Consider the following 17,764-nt stretch of genomic DNA (forward strand, 5'->3'; position numbering starts at 1 on the left):
CATGGCACACACTGTGGAAGGCTAAACTACTGAGAAAAATAAGGAGATGTCAGTGTGATGAAGGTGGAAGAGTAGGGTCTGTGAGTTACAACTTCCCTGAGCCTCAATCTTACTTCTAAAGAGAAAGTATTGCCTTATTCAAACCCACACAAACAATGTGGAACTAGTTTCACTTAAATCTTACCTTTTGGCTGAGCGTGGTGATTCACGCCTTTAATCCTAGCACTTTGGAAGGCTGAGGCGGGTGGATCACTTGAGGTAAGGAGTTCGAGACTAGCCTGGCCAACATGGTGAAACCCCGTTTCTACTAACAAAATACAAAAATTAGCCGGGCATGGTGGTGTGTGCCTGTAATCCCAGCTACTTGGGAGACTGAGGCAGTAGAATTGCTTGAACCCAGGAGGTAGAGGTTGCAGTGAACTGAGATCACACCACTGTACTCTAGCCCGAGTGACAGAGGGAGACTCCATCTCAAAAAAACAAAAAACAAAACAAAACAAAAACTCACCTTTTGTAATTCCAGCACTTTGGGAGGTTAAGGTGGGCAGATCACTTGAGCTCAGGAGTTCAAGACCAGCCTGAGCAACATGATGAAACCCCATCTTTACTAAAAATACAAAAATCAGCCAGGCATGTTGGCTGGTCCCTGTAATCCTAGCTGTACCAGAATCGCTTGAACCCAAGAGATGGAGGTTGCAGTAAGCTGAGATCGTGCCACTGCACTCTAGCCTGGGTGACAAAGCAAGACTCCGTCTCAAAAATAAATAAAATAAATCTCACCTTTAGACCGGGCGCAGTGGCTCATGTTGGTAATCCCAGCACTTTGGGAGGCCGAGGCGGGCAGATCACCTGAGGTCGGGAGTTCAAGACCAGCCTGACCAACATGGAGAAACCCCGTCTCTACTAAAAAAATACAAAATTAGCCAGGCTTGGTGGCGCATTCCTGTAATCCCAGCTACACAGGAGGCTGAGGCAGCAGAATCGCTTGAACCCGGGAGGCAGAGGTTGCAGTGAGCCGAGATCGTGCCATTGCACTCCAGCCTGGGCAACAAGAGCAAAACTCCGTCTCCAAAAAAAAAAAAAAAAACAAAAACAAAAACAAAAAACTCACCTTTAACAAGCATATAGAGTAGCAATAGAATAGAAAGTGCTATAAGTAAGTAAAAAAATGGCATTCATTTATTCAACAAGCATTTATTGAGAACTACTAGCCAGTCACTACGTTAGGGAAACAAGTACAGTAGTCCCCCCTTATCTGTGGGGGATGTCTTCCAAGATCTCCAGTAGATGCCTGAAACCGAGGACAACACTGAATTCCATATATAAAGGGACTTGCCACATAATGATGCTTTGGTCAGCAACAAACCACACATACTATGGTGGTCCCATAACATTATAACGAAGCTGAAAAATTCTGATCACTATTGCCTGATGACCTGGTAGCCATCATAACAGTGTGGTGCAACTCACTTTTTCTACGTTGAGACCCGTTTAAATACACAAACACCATTGCGTTACCATTGCCTACAGCCATTCAGTACAGCAACGTGCTGTACAAGTTTGTACCCTAGGAGCAACGGTATACTGTACAGCCTACATTTGTGGTAGGCTACACCACAGGTTTAAGTATACTCTACCGTGTTGCTACAACAACGAAACCGCCTAATGGAGCATTTCTCAGAATGTATTCTTGTCATTAAGGGACGCATGGCTACTGGTATTCCCTATACATGTATACCTATGATAAAGTTAATGTATCAATTCGGTGGAGTAAGAGATTATCGACAACAACTAATAATAAAATAGGACGATTATAACAACGTACTGTAATAAAAGTTAGGTGACTCTGCTCTCTCTCTCCCTCTCAAAATCTTATTGTACTGTACTCACTCCTTTTCTTCTTGTGATGTGACCACGGAAAGCGAAATACAGGACAAGTAGGGACTACTGTAAAGAGATCCTGTCCACGCCCTCAAGGGACTTACACTCTAGCTCAAGCAGACACCATTTAATACCATTTGATAAGTGCAATGCCAAAGGCATACTTGGAACGTTAAGTGGGTCCCAGGAAAGGAATAGCTAAGCAATCTTGGGGTAGGAGCTAGCATCAGGAAAGGCATCTTGGAAAAGATGGGCCAAAACTGTCTTAAGGGAATTAGCTGGGGCTTGATTTTAGGAAAGGGGAATAACAGGAACAGAACGAAACCAAGTCGGGACACGGCATTTCCTGGGAACGAAGGGCACCCTTTCCTTATCTGTCAAAGATAAGTCAGAAGTATTACCATAGGTCACTTCTGAGATCTGGGACATCAACTGCCAGGGGAGTGGCTGGGTGGACATTCCAGGGTCTTTTTATTGTTTTCTGTTGCATCCCAGACCCTACAACCCCTTCCTGAAAGGTTAAGTCGCACTTCCCTTAAGAAAAAGTTGTTAGCAGGTGTCTCCTTTCTCACAGGGGATAATTACCAGGGTGCAGCCAGAACAAAGGCCGCAGATGGAAGGTGGGAAGAAGACTTGGGATAAGGTGTGTGGAGGAGCCCACAGGCTCTGCCCAATCCCAGGGAGTGACGGGACGTCTTTCCGATTGGGGGACGAGAACTCCCCGATACAAATATAGCAGTGGCATCGCCCCTCCGCGCCCCCCACGCCATGACGAGGGGACGCGGGGGGAAATCCTGCAGCCGTGGGAGGGACGGATGTGCTGGGGGACCGAGAGGCCGCGGGAAGAGGCACTCGCATCCAGGAGGCATTTTAGAGCGAGGGTCAGGCGCAGCGGCGGACTGCGGGTCCCGGCTTCGGAGCCCGCTGTCCAGCAGGGTCTAGGAGGACGTGGCGCCCACTCACCGCTGCTGCTGGTGAAGTAGAACACCATGATCCTGGGAGCGGTGCGGTGACTCCACCGCGGAGCAGCAGCGCTCAACTCACGAAGCTCCGGATAGCCGACTCGCGGCGGCCGCCTGGCCCCCGGAACTCCTCCGTGCACTTCCGGCGGACGTCGGGGCGCGTCATAGCGCCGGCCGTGGGCGCCATTTTTAATCCTGGCGAGGCGAAGGGTACTGGCAAGGAGTTTGGTTCAATGATTTGTGGGTTAAGGGAAAGAGGCTGGGCATCTTGGGCACATTAGTTAACCTGTCTGTGCTTCACTTTCCTCAGCAGCGAAATGAAGATGATACTAGAGCAGCTAACTCACGGGATATTTTTTAGGGTTAAATGAGTTAATGGGCGCCAAGAGTTTAGAACATAGCACACAAACGAGTTGTTTCTGATACTCACCAGGACAATATGTCTCTTGGGGATTGGACTTTGTTCTGGCTTAAATCGAAGGCCTGCCATCCCAAACCTCTGAACCTCAGAGGTCCTCCTGCTATAAAGTAGGAATAATCATATTCATGTAAAGCTCCTACAGCACTTGGCTTTGCCCTGATTATTTCTCTTGAGAAAGCACTTTTATCTGAGGAATGTGAGTCCCTTTAAATTACTAGGTCTGGAGAGGCATTAAAATGAGACCCCATCATGTTCTACCACCCCCTTGAGCTATGTATTCATCTACTGAAACTACCTGCTTCTGCCACAAGTAGCTACCTACTAACCTAACACTGCCACACAAGACACTATGACCCACACCCTATAGTTTAACAATGTCTAGCCAATCACTGATGCTTGTAGTTTCTATACATCAATGAGAATGCTTGACAGTTGTGTATCAGCCCACTTCCTGCCCCCCTTCTTCGTCTTTAAAAACCTGCTTGTAGCAAAGGCCAGACAGAGCTCATATCCAAGCCTGCTGGTGGAGGGCGGTGGGGGGAGGGGGGTTGGAATCTTCTGGGCAGCTGTCCCCGCTTTAACTCAAGCAAACTCTACCTTTTTTTTGCCTCAGTGACATTTTTTTTGCCTCAGCCTTTTCCTTTTAAACTGACACCCTTACATCACTGTCACTGACTTCATTCTATGAAATTGAGGGCGTCACTTAACGAAATTTATTTACGTGCTTGCTTTGACAGCATGTATACTAAAATTGGAATGATACAGAGAACTTTAACATGGCCCCTGCTCAAGGATGACATACAAATTTGTGAAAATTAAATTTGAAAAAATAAACATAAAACTCTAAACTTATTTGAAACTAAAAATGTGCCAGAAACACTGTACCAGGAGCTGGTGACACAAAGATAGCAACAATAGCTAACAATAACCGTTTTAGGAACTTTCTGGTTTTCCAAAGTAAGAATTTAGCTCTGTTCTGTAAATAGCAATTGTTTTGGGTTCTCCGTTGTATTATTTGTAAAATGGGAATGGCAATAGATATTAATACCTTACAGATTGTGGTGAGAAGTAAATGAAACAAAACATGTAAAGCATCTAAGAATGCCTGGCACATAGCAGGTGTTAAGTTTTATATTTTAATTTGAAAAATAAAATAAATAGAAACCTAAAGTTACTAATAAAAAAAGTGAAACTAACAATGAAGCTTCAAATGTGAAAAATAAGTGCATCGAGAATCTTGGAGAGGCCTTTATTTATTTATGTATGTATTTTTGAGACGGAGTCTTGCTCTGTCGCCAGGCTGGAGAGGCCATTTTACAAAAATTTCTTACCCCGTGACCCCAGAATGTATCTCAACTTCAACTAGACCGAGAACTACAATTCCCAGAATGCACCTAAACAAGGCCCCGGGAACGGAGTCTGGCGGTGCTGCAGGGGATTGTGGGTGCGTGGTTTCCCTCAGAGATTTTTCACCTCACCAGGGCGCGAGAATCTTGGAAACAGCCACCAGGGTGGGCGGGGCAAGGGCTGGTGTTCCACCAATCACCGAGCCAGCCCCTGGAAGCGCTGAGCCGTGGCCAATCGGAACGCAGCGGCTTCCTCCTAGCCTGGCGCGCGATTATTTGAAGACGCTCACGGAGCGGCTGGCTAGGCTGAGGGGAGCTCGCCCGGCTCTGAGGCGCAGGTAACCTCTGGAGTAGGCCGAGGCGGGGGGCTGTGGAAGGCTGAGGCGAGCGGGAGACCCTGTGGAACGTGGGGGCGAATGTCACGGGGAAAGGGCTTCTGCTCGGCGCTCGGCAGGTCCGCAGGCCCGAGACCGAAGAAGCCACTGACTCGTTCTCCGCGCTCACAGGCTCCGGGTTTCCCTCTTCCCGACGCCGGCGTTTCCTTGTTTTGGGTTTAGGGTTTGTTTGTTTGTTTCCCTGACCGGGTTCAGGGTCGGGACGCTTTCCTCTCCTACCTTTCCTCGCTTAGCCCCAGAGGGGTTCCCCCTTAAGCCGCAGCTCGACCTGAATTCCCAGAGACCCTGGCCTTTCAGTTTGTTCATTCATTAATAGCTTTGAAATAACGCTTGTGTGCTGCTTTGGGGGGAATTTCCCTGATCCCAGGGAAGGGGAAGGAAATGAACTCTGACGAGCCACGTAGCCGCCTGCTCGTGCATTCTAGCATTTGTTTTCAGCAGCCTTACGACTTCAAGAGATTTTTATAAAAAGGGAAGCAAACGGCTTGCTCCGGGCTCATCAGCTAGGAAAATGGCAGAGGACTGTGCTTCACCCGTTTTCCTGCTGGGCTCTGATGAAAAGTTACAGACGGTCTCTGCCTTCATTGAAGGCTGTTGAGATGGGGAAACAAGAAGAAAATGTCTTAAATGGACTATTAGGGCAATATAGGGTGCCATGGAAGCAGAACAAGCGCGTGTAACCCTGAGAGGGGTGGAAGGAGAGCAATGTCGAGGAAGACCTCCCAGAAAATAGGGTTTTAACTTGGTGTGAAATAGACTAATTAAAGGGGGTATAATTTTGATAAAGCGATTTTTAATATTTTGATGAATGTGGTTATTGTCATTTCTTTTAGGAATTCAATAAAGAAAATGGCAGCTCTTACTCCAAGGAAGAGGAAGCAGGATTCTTTGAAGTGTGACAGGTGAATCTCAGCCTGTGAATAGAAACTCTTAGAAAAATCCACCTTCTTGTCTCTCTTGTTCTCTCCTATTTTCTAAAATTTTCGTTCTTCCACTAGCCTACTCCTTGTGGCTACAGTGATAACCTGATAACCTATATTCTAATTCCAGCTTGGAAATACATTAAGTTTTCATAATGAATTATTTAGTCCTTTTCAAGGGAATCAAAGCTGTTTTTTAGTTTTTGTTTTTTTCTTTTGACATAGGAGCAGCACATTGAAGAAAGCTATTTTCTATAGCTAGGAAATATACCAAATCAGCTATTACCTTTTTCCTTTCTATTCCCCTATAATATTTTACATAGTGTTTTGCATACAGTAGATGCTTGTCTGGAAACAATTCTAGAAAGACTGTGTACTCAGATATTAATTACTCTACCCAGGAAAAGCCCCAGGGGGGGTCAGTTCATTACAGACAGTTATTATAGGGGGCTTGTAGACAATAGAGCAAAATATATGAGCTATAATTTATATATGGCCAACACATAGAAATAGGTTTTAAAACATACATGTATATATGTCTATCATAGCTTCTTTGTATATAGTATTTGTTTTCATGAACTCTTTGGGAAGATATTTGAATGTTTTATTTGATAAAGACAGAATTTGAGAATCCTACTGTTAAACTAATAGAAAATTGTGTGTATGGAGGTACATGTATTGTTTTTAATATGACCTACAAGTAGAGCTTATTACTTAGCAGTAGATTTACGTACATTTTGACGCAAAATAATCTTATCAATGGACTTTGTTTCTTTTTATAGCCTTTTACACTTCACTGAAAATCTGTTTCCATCACCTAATAAAAAGCACTGTTTTTATCAAAACAGTGATAAAAATGAAGAAAACCTGCATTGCTCTCAACAAGAGCATTTTGTTTTAAGTGCGCTCAAAACAACTGAAATAAATAGACTGCCATCAGCAAATCAAGGCTCGCCATTTAAATCTGCGCTGTCCACTGTATCTTTTTACAACCAAAATAAGTGGTACCTCAATCCACTGGAGAGAAAGCTGATAAAAGAGAGTAGATCTACTTGTCTAAAAACTAATGATGAAGATAAATCTTTTCCCATTGTGACAGAAAAAATGCAAGGAAAACCAGTCTGCTCCAAGAAGAACAACAAAAAACCACAGAAGAGTTTAACTGCTAAGTATCAACCAAAGTATAGACACATCAAGCCTGTGTCAAGGAATTCTAGAAATTCCAAGCAAAATCGAGTGATCTATAAGCCAATTGTGGAGAAAGAAAATAATTGTCATTCAGCTGAAAATAATCCCAATGCTCCTCGGGTTCTGAGCCAAAAAATAAAACCACAAGTTACACTCCAGGGTGGAGCAGCATTTTTTGTTAGAAAAAAATCTTCTCTTAGAAAATGGTCCCTGGAAAATGAGCCATCACTGGGACGCACCCAAAAGAGTAAATCAGAAGTCATTGAAGATTCTGATGTAGAGACTGTCAGTGAAAAAAAAACTTTTGCGACAAGGCAAGTGCCAAAGTGCTTGGTCCTAGAAGAGAAATTGAAAATTGGACTACTGCGTGCAAGCAGTAAAAATAAAGAGAAATTAATAAAGGTAAAGCTAAATATATCACTTTAAAAATGGCTGTATAACAAAACTTCAGTATAAATGACATAGTTGAATAAAATTTTATTTTCTGGACTGCTTTTATAAAGCCAGATAGCATAGTGTTTAGTTACTGTAAGGAGTTTGTTTATTTATTTATTTTAAGACAGGGTCTTTCTTTATGACCCAGGCTGTAGTGCAGTGGCACACTGCTCACTACAGCCTCAACCTCCTAGGCTCAAGCAATCCCACCTCAGCCTCCCAAGTAGCTGGTACTATAGGTGCACACCACCTCACCCGGCTAATTCTTGCATTTTTTGTAGAGGCTGGGGTTTCACCATGTTGCCCAGGCTGGTCTCGCACTGCTGGGCTATAGTGATCTACCTGCCTCACCCTCCCAAATTGCTGGGATTATGGGTGTGAACCACTGCACCTGGCCCAGCCACATTTTAAGTTCTCAATAGGTACATGTAGCTGGTGGCTACCATATTAGACCATGCTGGTCTAGAACTTCTGTTGCTGATCTCCTGTTTATATCCTTCATCAGAAAAAAAGTTGAGTTTTGTGGGGCAGCTAGGGGCAGAAAGCCATTGAAGCAACCTTAAGAAAGGTTGTCTCCAGATCAGGGCTTCCACGTATGGTGGCTTGTTTATATTCATCACAACCCTTGTAGCTGGAGAAATGATAGGCTTATATGATACCCAGTACACTCAGGCTTATAGTCATGTCTTTCCTAACCCACCTCTCATCATTGCCTTCCTCACTAGGTTCTCTCAAATTCAACCCCAGTCCATATCTCGTAATCACCTAAATTTCAAACCTCAGTGGCAAAGATAATAAATTGGTGGCCAGTAAACCAAATCTCACCCATAAATGTTTTGCTTGGCCTACATAATTTAAAAGTTGGAGCCAAAATTATTTAAATACAAGAAAAACATTTCTGGTGTCTCATGAAATATTGAAAGCTGAGCCTTCATTTCTACATGGCAATAATCAGAGCTGAATATCAGGCTGAGTATCATACCATTTGATAAATATGGGTTCTTCATTTCTCTAAGTCAGTGTATATCTATCTATTTAGATCAGTTTAGTTTTGATCATTTTACTTACTGCTGCCCTTGTAAGGCATTTAAGTTTTTAGTCCTCACTGTAAATGTTTGTTTTTTTTCCTGTTTATCAAGTGTGGCCAAGTAGATTGTTAAATGAGATACGTTCTTGCTAGCTAAGCCATGACAGTCTAATTTTACTAATTCATTTTCTGTTTATATCAACAAAACACTTCTGTGTCTTGATAGGGATTTTGATTACAAGAGTAAGCTTTATCAAAATGTATTAAACTGTGCTTTATACTTATACATTTGTATGAAAATTAAGTTTTTTGAAAGTTTGGGGCGTAACTCAAGCTAAAATTGTCTCAATCCAGTAAAACAAACGAAGAGTCTGCAGTTTCCCCATGCATCTCCTGATGATGATTCTTATCTGTTTGGTACAGCCTGGTGGTGTACCAAATGAATGGTGACCTGATGAATTCTCTGTAACCAGTGTAACAGAATTCTGTAGTTCTCTTTTCTGTCTTTTCTTTTTCTTAGCTTCACTTTACGGGTTTGGTATTGAGTTAGTTTTCAGTAGTTTGGGAAGCTGGGCTTTTGTGCATTTTAAATTTGTGGAACGGGGCTATGCTCTTTCAGGATTTTGCTAAATACCCCTGTCTGGGATTCGTCTCTGCTAGCTAAGGGCGAATCTGATTTTCTGTTTTTTTATTTTGAGATGGAGTCTCACTCCGTTGCCCAGGCTGGAGTGCAGTGGCATGATCTCGACTCACTGCAACCTCCGCCTCCCAGGTTCAAGCAATTCTCTGCCTCAGCCTCCCAAGTAGCTGGGATTATAGGCACCGGCCACCACACCTGGCTAATTTTTGTATTTTTAGTAGAGATGGGGTTTCACCCTCTCAGCCAGGCTGGTCTTGAACTCCTGACTTCGTGATCCACCTGCCTTGGCCACCCAAAGTGCTGGTATTACAGGTGTGAGCCACCGCACCCGGCCGGTGAATCTGATTTTCGTGAGGATACCCTTTCCCCAACTCATGGAGCCCTGAAAAGCGTTAAACTGATGGGTTATCCCACCTCTGCTGGGATATTGTGGTTTTGAGTAGAAGTTCTACTTTAACCAAGAGTTTTTTTCCTTTTTCCCCAAGCTATATATTCCCTAGTAATTCCCAAATTAATATGAGGGAAATCTGTCAGGATTTTTTTCTACTTTGCTTTTCCCACATTCCTGCTACTCTCCAGTGACTCTATAATGTTGTTCTTTCCTTAGCTGCTGATTTTTAAAGTTTATGGCAAAAAGTTGTCCCTTTCCAGTTTGGTGGCTGCTGGGGAAACTTTTGCCATTTTTACTGACTTTTTTGTTCATTTCATTATGGAAGTGATGGTCTGTAATCATTCTGCCATCTCTATCAGGAAATATAACACATTTTTGAGAGGATGACAGATTACAACACGTGTACTCTGGTGTTTTTTTCTTTTGAGACAGTCTTGCTCTGTCGCCAGGCTGGAGTGCAGTGGCACGATCTTGGCTCACTGCAACCTCCGCCTCCTGGGTTCAAGCAATTCTCCTGCCTCAGCCTCCCGAGTAGCTGGGACTACAGGTGCCACCACGCCCAGCTAATTTTTGTATTTTTAGTAGAGATAGGGTTTCACCATGTTAGCCAGGATGGTCTCAATCCCTTGACCTCACAATCTATCCACCTCGGCCTCCCAAGGTGCTGGCATTACAGGCATGAGCCACCGGGCCCTGCTGTACTCTGACTTTAAAGGTAATGTACACTTAGTGAATACAGGGGAAGTTTTCCTAAAAATAGTTTGAAAATTGATTGAAAATCACATTATGAAATGTAATTCATAATAAACCAAATCTTTCGTTTTAGAAATAGATCTGCTGGGATTCATTCACTAGAAAATAGTTATAAATTACAGATTTTTTTTTAAAAATCTATTTTCAGGATTCATCAGATAACAGAGTTTCTTCAAAGGAACATAAAGTTGATAAAAATGAGGCTTTTTCTTCAGAGGATTCTCTTGGTGAGAATAAGACAAGTAAGAGAAAACTTGCATGAATTTAGCTACTTAAAATAATGCTTTATTACATACATTATGTAATAATAATTCTTGCAATTTCTGGGTCTTTCTTTTTTCAGTAGCGTGCCTGTGGTTAGTATCTTTGTTTATCTCTGTGACACTGTTTTCTGTAGTAAAGCAGTGCATTGCGTTTTGAAAAACAAGAAACAAGGAGATCCTAGGTTAAAATTTTAGACAAAATATTAGGCTTAATTGGTCTATGGCTGTGGCCAAGTTACTTAAGCTCTCTAGAGTTGAGTGTTCTCATTATAAAATCATACCTACTCTATCTTTCACCCAAAATAATAGAAGTTAAAACTATTATGTATATTTGTGATCAAAGCCCAATTGTGAGCAGAACTTACTAAGTTTTATAAATGACACTGAAATTAAGCATCAAGAACCATGGATTTTTGTCTAGGTTTACTAATAATTAGCTGTATGATCTAGGAAGATATCTCTAAAGAGTTAAAGTTAATTTTTAAATTCCTGTCAATTCTGAAATCCTATTCCTAATTTATGCTGTCAGTGTTCAATTAAATAGCTTACTAAACTATGAATACATAAAGCTTTTTTTTATGATTCTGAGATGTGATGTTAATAACTAGTATTTACTGAGTGCTGAATATAAGGCAGTGCTAAATATTTAGTATACGTTATGTTTTTCATAGATTGTGCTCAAAGCACTGATACAATAGAAAATATAACAAAAAGGCATTTCCTTAAAATAGGTATAAATTTTTCTTTTAAAATATATTTTAGTACATTGTCTAAGTCAATTTAAAGAAAAATAGTGAATAAAAATAATATAAATGGTATAAGGATATGGGAGAAATCATGAAAGTAATATAAAAAGACCAAAATTTTGTTACTTAATAACTACAGTTTATCATTTAATTCTCCCAACTACTCTAGGTCCTGATATGCCCATTTATAGATGAGGAAATGGACTTGGGTTAAGTAACTTACCAATAGCAGCTCAGACTTTCACCTGCCTTGGCCTTGTTTCTAGAGGATGAGCTCTAATTATTTTTCAATGCAAAGTTAAAGTTTGTTTTTTTAGCCCACTCTCAACTTACTGTTTTCCTCAAATCAACTGCTGTTTTAACTTTGCTCTTTTCTTTTAATAGACTTTATTTTGCCATAATTTTAGATTTACAGAAAAGTTAAAGTACAGAGAGTAGCAGTGTATCTCTTACCCTGTTTCCTCCATTCTTAACATCTTATGTTATAATACTTTTGTCAAAACTAAGAAACTTGTATTGGTATAGACTTTTTTTTTTTTTTTTTTTTTTTTTTGAGATGGAGTTTCACTGTATTGCTCAGGCTGGAGTGCAGTAGCACCATCTTGGCTCCCTGCAGCCTCCACCTCCAGGGTCCAAGCATTTCTCCCGCCTCAGCCTCCCAAGTAGCTGGGATTACAGGCATCCACCACCATGCCCGGCTAATTTTTGTTACGATGGGGTTTCACCATGTTGGCCATGCTGGTCTCAAGCTCCTGACCTCAAGTGATCCCCCCACCTCAGCCTCCCAGAGTGCTGGGATTACAGGCATAAGCCCTTGTGCCTGGCCATAAGCACTAGACTTTATTTGGAGTTCACCAAATATTGGTAGTGGTATATTACTGTTAACTCTAAACTTTATTTGGAATCTTCTATTAATGTTTTCTTTCTGTCCCAGTATCCAATCCAAGGTACTATATTACGTTTAATTGTCATGTGTCTTTAGTCTTGTCTGTGACATTTTCTGTCTTATTTCTTTGTTTGCATATTGCCAGCTGGAAGTTGATATTTCCAACTCTAATCCAGTACTCCAGGATTTATTCTATCCTTTTTTCATCTGTAACTTCCTTCTCGGACAGTGAGACACTTAGTTCCTACTATTCACTATCCATCTACTTATTTGTTCTGTCCCAGTAAACATGTAAAACAGTTTCATAATTGTTAATTCATACACCTGTGAGAAATAACCAATTAGAGTGCAGTTTTTTCCTCTTTGAGACAGAGGCTCACTCTCACCCAGGCTGGAGTGCAATGGCGCAATCTCAGCTCACTGCAACCTCTGCCCCCAGGGTTCTAGCGATTCTCTTACCTCAGCCTCCCAAGTAGCTGGCATTACAGGTGTCTACCACCATGCCCGGCTAATTTTTTTGTATTTTTAGTAGAGACAGGGTTTTGCCACATTGGGCAGGGTGGTCTCGAACTCCTGACCTCAGGTGATCCACCCGCCTTGGCCTCCCTTACGTTTCATCTCATAGTTCATGTTGAGGTTGAGATGAATCTTATCTAATTCAGTCTCTTTTTCTATATGTAATTATTGCTGAAGTAAGCTTTTGTGGAATCCTATATCAGCTCATGCCATTCTTCTCTAAATGTGATATATTTTCAATTTTTTCCCTTTGTAGAATTCCATATATAGTTAAATAATATATATATTAAATAATATATTTTTTAGGATGACAGGCGTGAGCCACTGCACACTGCCTAGGGTACAATTTTAAGTGCAGTCTTTTTGTCTTTATCCTTATAACTTCTAGTCAAAACACCATTTGCTAAAGTTACTTAGGACAGCTTCTCTTTTTCCCCCTACCTCCTTCAGTGTCGTTATGCTATACAGTTCTAATATAGTTAGATTCATTTCTCACAGTCTGCATTCCATCTTAGGCTACCTCAGTAGCCTGGTTGATATTTATACGTATTTTTTTTTCTCATTTGATGTACATTGGAGTTCATTCTTTGTGATTTTTACAGTTCTGTGAGTTTTATCAAATGTATAGAATTACATATTACCCATTACAGTACCATACAGAAGAGTTCCTTCACCCTAAAATTTCCCTATGCCTACATTTTGTTGTTACTCTCCTTCCCCTCAGCCCCCTGGCAACAATTAATCTGCTTTTCATTTCTATAGTTTTACCTTTTCCAGGAAAAACATTACACATATATATCCTTTGGGGTCTGGCTTATTTCACTTAGTAATACATTTAAGGTTCATCCATGTTGTTGGGTGTATCAGTAGTAATTCTCATTTATTGCTGAACTATCGACATACCATAAGAATTCTTTATATATTCTGGATACAAGTTTTTGATCAGATATATGATTGCAAATATTTTCTCCCCTCAATCTGTGGCTTACCTTTTCATTCTCTTTATTTTTTGTAGAGCAAAATTTTTTAATTTGATAAAGTCCAAATTAATTTTTTATAAATATATTATGCTTTCGCTGTTGTATGTAAAAACTTATTACCAAATCCAAGTTCATGAAGATTTTTCCCTAATATTTTTTCTAGACATTTTATAGTTTTATGTTTTTACTTTATTATTAATTTTTTTATAGAGACACAGTCTCACTAAGTTGTCCAGACTGGTCTTGAACTCCAGGCCTTAGGCGATCCTCCCACTTTTGGTCTCCTAAAGTGTTGGGATTACAGGCATGAGCCACCACGCCTGGTCATAGTTTTACATTTAGATCTGTGATCCATTTGAGTTAATTTTACATAAGGTTTGAATAGGTGTGATTTTTTTGCATATGGACATTTAATTGGTCCAGCACCATCTGTTGAGGACTGTTTTTCCTCCATGGAATTACCCTTGCCTCTTTGTTAAATCTTGATCTTGAGTATTATTTAATAGTCTTATTAACCTTTGAAATCTTATGAATTAAAGCTTTGATTTTATTTGGTAATACACATTATCATGATTTTTCCCCCACCAGTTTCTCCTAAGTCCACTGTCTATCCAATCTTCAGTGCATCTTCAGTCAATTCAAAAAGGTGAGAATTGTTACTATTTTAAAGTCCAAGCCTTATAAATTACACAGGTCCTCTGGGTCTCTTTTTCAGTCTAATGCTACTTAATTTGGGGAGTTTTTTTTTCTTCCTCACTAAGGGGAATAGGAGAATAATATTGAGAATAGGGTGATGAAATCAGTCCCTCATAGAAACATCATAAGAACTTAAGAGTTGAGAGATGGAAAAGATCTTTATATACTTGAGTAATAATAATTGCTAACATTATTATATAATACCTTACCCATAATAAGTAGTTTTATATCTATTATCTTAATTTTTACAACAACTTAGAAGTTAGATACTATTATTCTATTTTCAGCCTAAGAAACTGTTAGTAATTTAGCCACAGTTGCACAGCTATTAGGTGCTAGGACCAGGACTAGAATCTATATCTGAACCAAACGCCCATTAGGTTATATTGCCTTCCCTGGGTGATAGTATAGTAGCTACAATTTAATAAGCATTTACAACTTCATGATGTAGGTACCATTATTACCCCATTTTGTAGATGAGAAAGCTGGCTGGAGGAGTAAGTAACTTGCAGCAGCTTAATGTTATCATAAAGTATAGCTGAAGCTACCAGTACCCTATTCAAAGCTAAAGACTGCAATGGAGGAGGCATGGATGGGTAGAGAGCATGATAGGCGGCAGAGCTCTGAAAAAGTAGTTTCTTATGGTCTAAACTTCCTCTTCCTAAGCAGCTTTGATTCTTCTCTCCCCATTTGATTATAAATAACTCCAGATATTAAGCAAGGAACTTCCCGGCTACATTTTCCTTACTCTCAGAGCACCTCACCTTAAATTGCCTCAGTGATTAGGATGGGTGCACAGCTTTCCCTCTTCAAAGGTTTGTTTCTAGTTTTTCTCACCTTTCCCATTTTTCACCTGTGTTGTCATCTTTCATGACCTTTTATTGAAGATGGGAGCTGTCTTAGTTCATTTTGTGTTGCTATCACAAAATACCATGGACTAGGTAATTTATAATGGACAGAAATTTATTTGGCTCACAGTTATAGAGGCTGAGAAGTTCGAGATCAAGCAGCCACATCTGGTGGGTGCCTTCTTGCTGCATGATCCCATGGCGGAAGGCAGAACAAGAGAGTGTGCATGAGAGAACAAGAGAGCTTGGCTTGCAGCCTCACATCCTTCAATAATCAACATTAATCCATTCATGAAGGTGGAGCCATCATGAGCTAAACACCTCTTATTAGGCCCCACCTCCCAAAACTGTTGCACTGGAGATTAAGTTTTCACACATGAACTTTGGGGGACGTGTTCAAACCATAGCAGAAGCCTACCACAATTAACTGATAAAAGCATATACTAATTTAGTCTAGCATAAAGAGACAGGCCAGACGTAGTGGCTCATGCCTGTAATCTCAGCACTTTGGGAGGCCGAGGTGGGTGGATCACCTGAGGTCTGGAGTTTGAGACTAGCCTGGCCAACATGGTGAAACCCCGTCTTTCCAAAAAATACAGAAATTAGTTGGGCATGATGGGGCATGCTTGTAATCCCAGCTACTCAGGAAGCTGAGACAGGAGACTAGCTTGAACCCAAGAGGCGGAGGTTGCAGTGAGCCAAGATGGTGCCACTGCACTCCAGCCTGGGCAACAGAGCAAGATTCCATCTCAAAAAAAAAATAAAAAAGACAGTGGGATACTATTTGTTAAATAATATGATATTGCTCTTTTTGTAGACTCCAAAACATCAGTTATCAGCAATTTGAGATTTAATCTATTACTTCAGATGATTACAGATTCTCAAAGTGCTTAGTCTCACATTTGTTTTTTGGTTTTTAAAATTCAATGAACATTTAGAGAGTATCACATGCTATTGAACTATACTGAGTTCTAGAGATGTGAAGATTATTGTGGTCTTGCTATCAAGGATGTTATGGTTAGAGGAGGGTAGACATTTAAACAAATATAGTGTTACAGTTGGTAAAATGGAAGCAAAGAGATGGCTGTCACGCATGCAGAGTCAGGGAGAGCCTAGCAAAGGCGGCATATAAGGTGAAAAGGGTCAGTGACTTGAACGAGTGTTTTTTCATACTGTAGGAAGTAGCCCATTAGTAGTTCATCAGACCAGTTTAGGGTGTCATATCTTGTGACAGTTACTATGGGACTGAATGAAGGTGGACGAACGCAGAAATGAAGACAAAGACAAAAGGATCTTTTTAAAGAAGGGGTCGGGAGCTCCTGCTAGTGAGCAAGGGCCCTGAGCTTTTACAGCCTTTTATATTTATTGGGTAGAAAGAGCAGGGAGGAGGAGGTAAAGGTCAGCTGCTTGATTTATCACAGGTTCACGTGATTGCTAACAGGCTTCGAATGTGCCTATAGATAATCGCAAGAAACACTGTGCCTGGGCATGACTGCCCTCAGCATTCCTTCTGGGTGGCAGACGCAGTTTGTCAGTTTGCCAACAACCTGCATTCATGATAACAGTTTGCTGTTTGCTCATATAGCCTCCAGTGGTATACTGAGTTAGTCACAACCCTCATTCTTTTGGCCTCCAACAATAGCATTTATTTTTAGTGGAATAGTGTATCTCTCACACAGCAAGTATGTTTAGTGAAACTTTGGTTTTATGTCTGTACTAGTCATGTGAAATGTATTTCTTAGCATAGATTTGTCAAGTCAGTTTGAAAACTACTTTTCAGACAAATGGTAAGAAGACAGCTTGACTTAGCTTAATGCAGTGGAGCTAATGCTCCACCTTTTTTTTTTTTTTTTCCTACTTTGTCAGGTTTTTTTTTTTTCCTGTTGTTTGAACTTCTTACTTTCGGTACGAGGGTTTTTTTTTTTTTCTTTCTTATTTACTTCTACTCTTTAGGGATTTCTACTCCTTTGGTCCCTGGAAAACCAAGGTCCTTTCATTACAAGGCAAGGGTTACAAACTCAGTACCTACAGAACCAGCAGGCTGGGTGGAGACTAGGGCCAGCTGAAGAATTGCCCACTTAAAAGGGCATGTGCTATTCCAAGTTCAAACTCATAGATTCTTTGATGGAATAGAGGTTTAGTGATCTTACAATGTCTCTTAATATTGGAAATACACATTTTTAAGTGAAATCTCTAGATTTTAAAATATTGGTAGCTAATCCAAAGTTTTTAAATATCATATGGGCCAACCAAAACATATCTGCTAGCTAGATTTGGCCTGAGGGTCTCCAGTTTGCAACCTCTATAAGTGAATCTCAACATTCTTTCGTAATAGGTAAAGGTTGTCTCAACTACAGCTATCCAGCCTAAATATGTTTTTGTTTTTGTTTTTTCCTTAAGAATTTCATAGTAGTGAGATGCTGCTTTTGGTATGAGGAAAAGCAAATTTAGAAGCTTCATCGCCCAGGTA

General features: G+C 40.7%; 2 protein-coding genes and 1 non-coding gene across 13 annotated transcripts in view; 2 read left to right on the forward strand and 1 right to left on the reverse strand.

Moving 5' to 3' along the window:
• Window positions 1-2,983, reverse strand: part of CCDC25 (coiled-coil domain containing 25) — a 37,667-nt gene extending 34,684 nt beyond the window's left edge. The window contains exon 1 of one of the 3 annotated variants that reach the window (XR_010159459.1): window positions 2,845-2,975. Coding sequence is in view for 1 of the 3 variants with exons in the window: in XM_519679.9 (XP_519679.3) it covers window positions 2,845-2,872 (28 nt within the window). In the remaining 2 variants the exon portion in view is untranslated. Of the gene's footprint in view, window positions 1-2,844 lie in introns of all 3 variants that reach the window. The other 2 variants (XM_063816969.1, XM_519679.9) reach the window with 2 other exon arrangements.
• Window positions 2,984-3,034: 51 nt separating this feature from the next.
• ESCO2 (establishment of sister chromatid cohesion N-acetyltransferase 2) overlaps window positions 3,035-17,764 on the forward strand; it is a 90,990-nt gene continuing 76,260 nt past the window's right edge. For all 9 annotated transcript variants that reach the window (XR_010159463.1, XR_010159462.1, XR_010159461.1 and 6 more), the window contains exons 1-5: window positions 3,035-4,948; window positions 5,839-5,907; window positions 6,708-7,515; window positions 10,508-10,601; window positions 14,339-14,396. Coding sequence is in view for 5 of the 9 variants with exons in the window: in XM_063816972.1 (XP_063673042.1) it covers window positions 4,524-4,948; window positions 5,839-5,907; window positions 6,708-7,515; window positions 10,508-10,601; window positions 14,339-14,396 (1,454 nt within the window). In the remaining 4 variants the exon portion in view is untranslated. The remainder of the gene's footprint in view (window positions 4,949-5,838; window positions 5,908-6,707; window positions 7,516-10,507; window positions 10,602-14,338; window positions 14,397-17,764) is intronic.
• On the forward strand, window positions 3,986-4,087 carry LOC112204240 (U6 spliceosomal RNA). Its single transcript, XR_002937817.1, has one exon. It is a non-coding gene; the product is annotated as a U6 spliceosomal RNA (small nuclear RNA).

Source organism: Pan troglodytes, chromosome 7, assembly GCF_028858775.2.
Source record: "Pan troglodytes isolate AG18354 chromosome 7, NHGRI_mPanTro3-v2.0_pri, whole genome shotgun sequence".
NCBI classification, from domain to species: Eukaryota; Metazoa; Chordata; class Mammalia; order Primates; family Hominidae; genus Pan; species Pan troglodytes.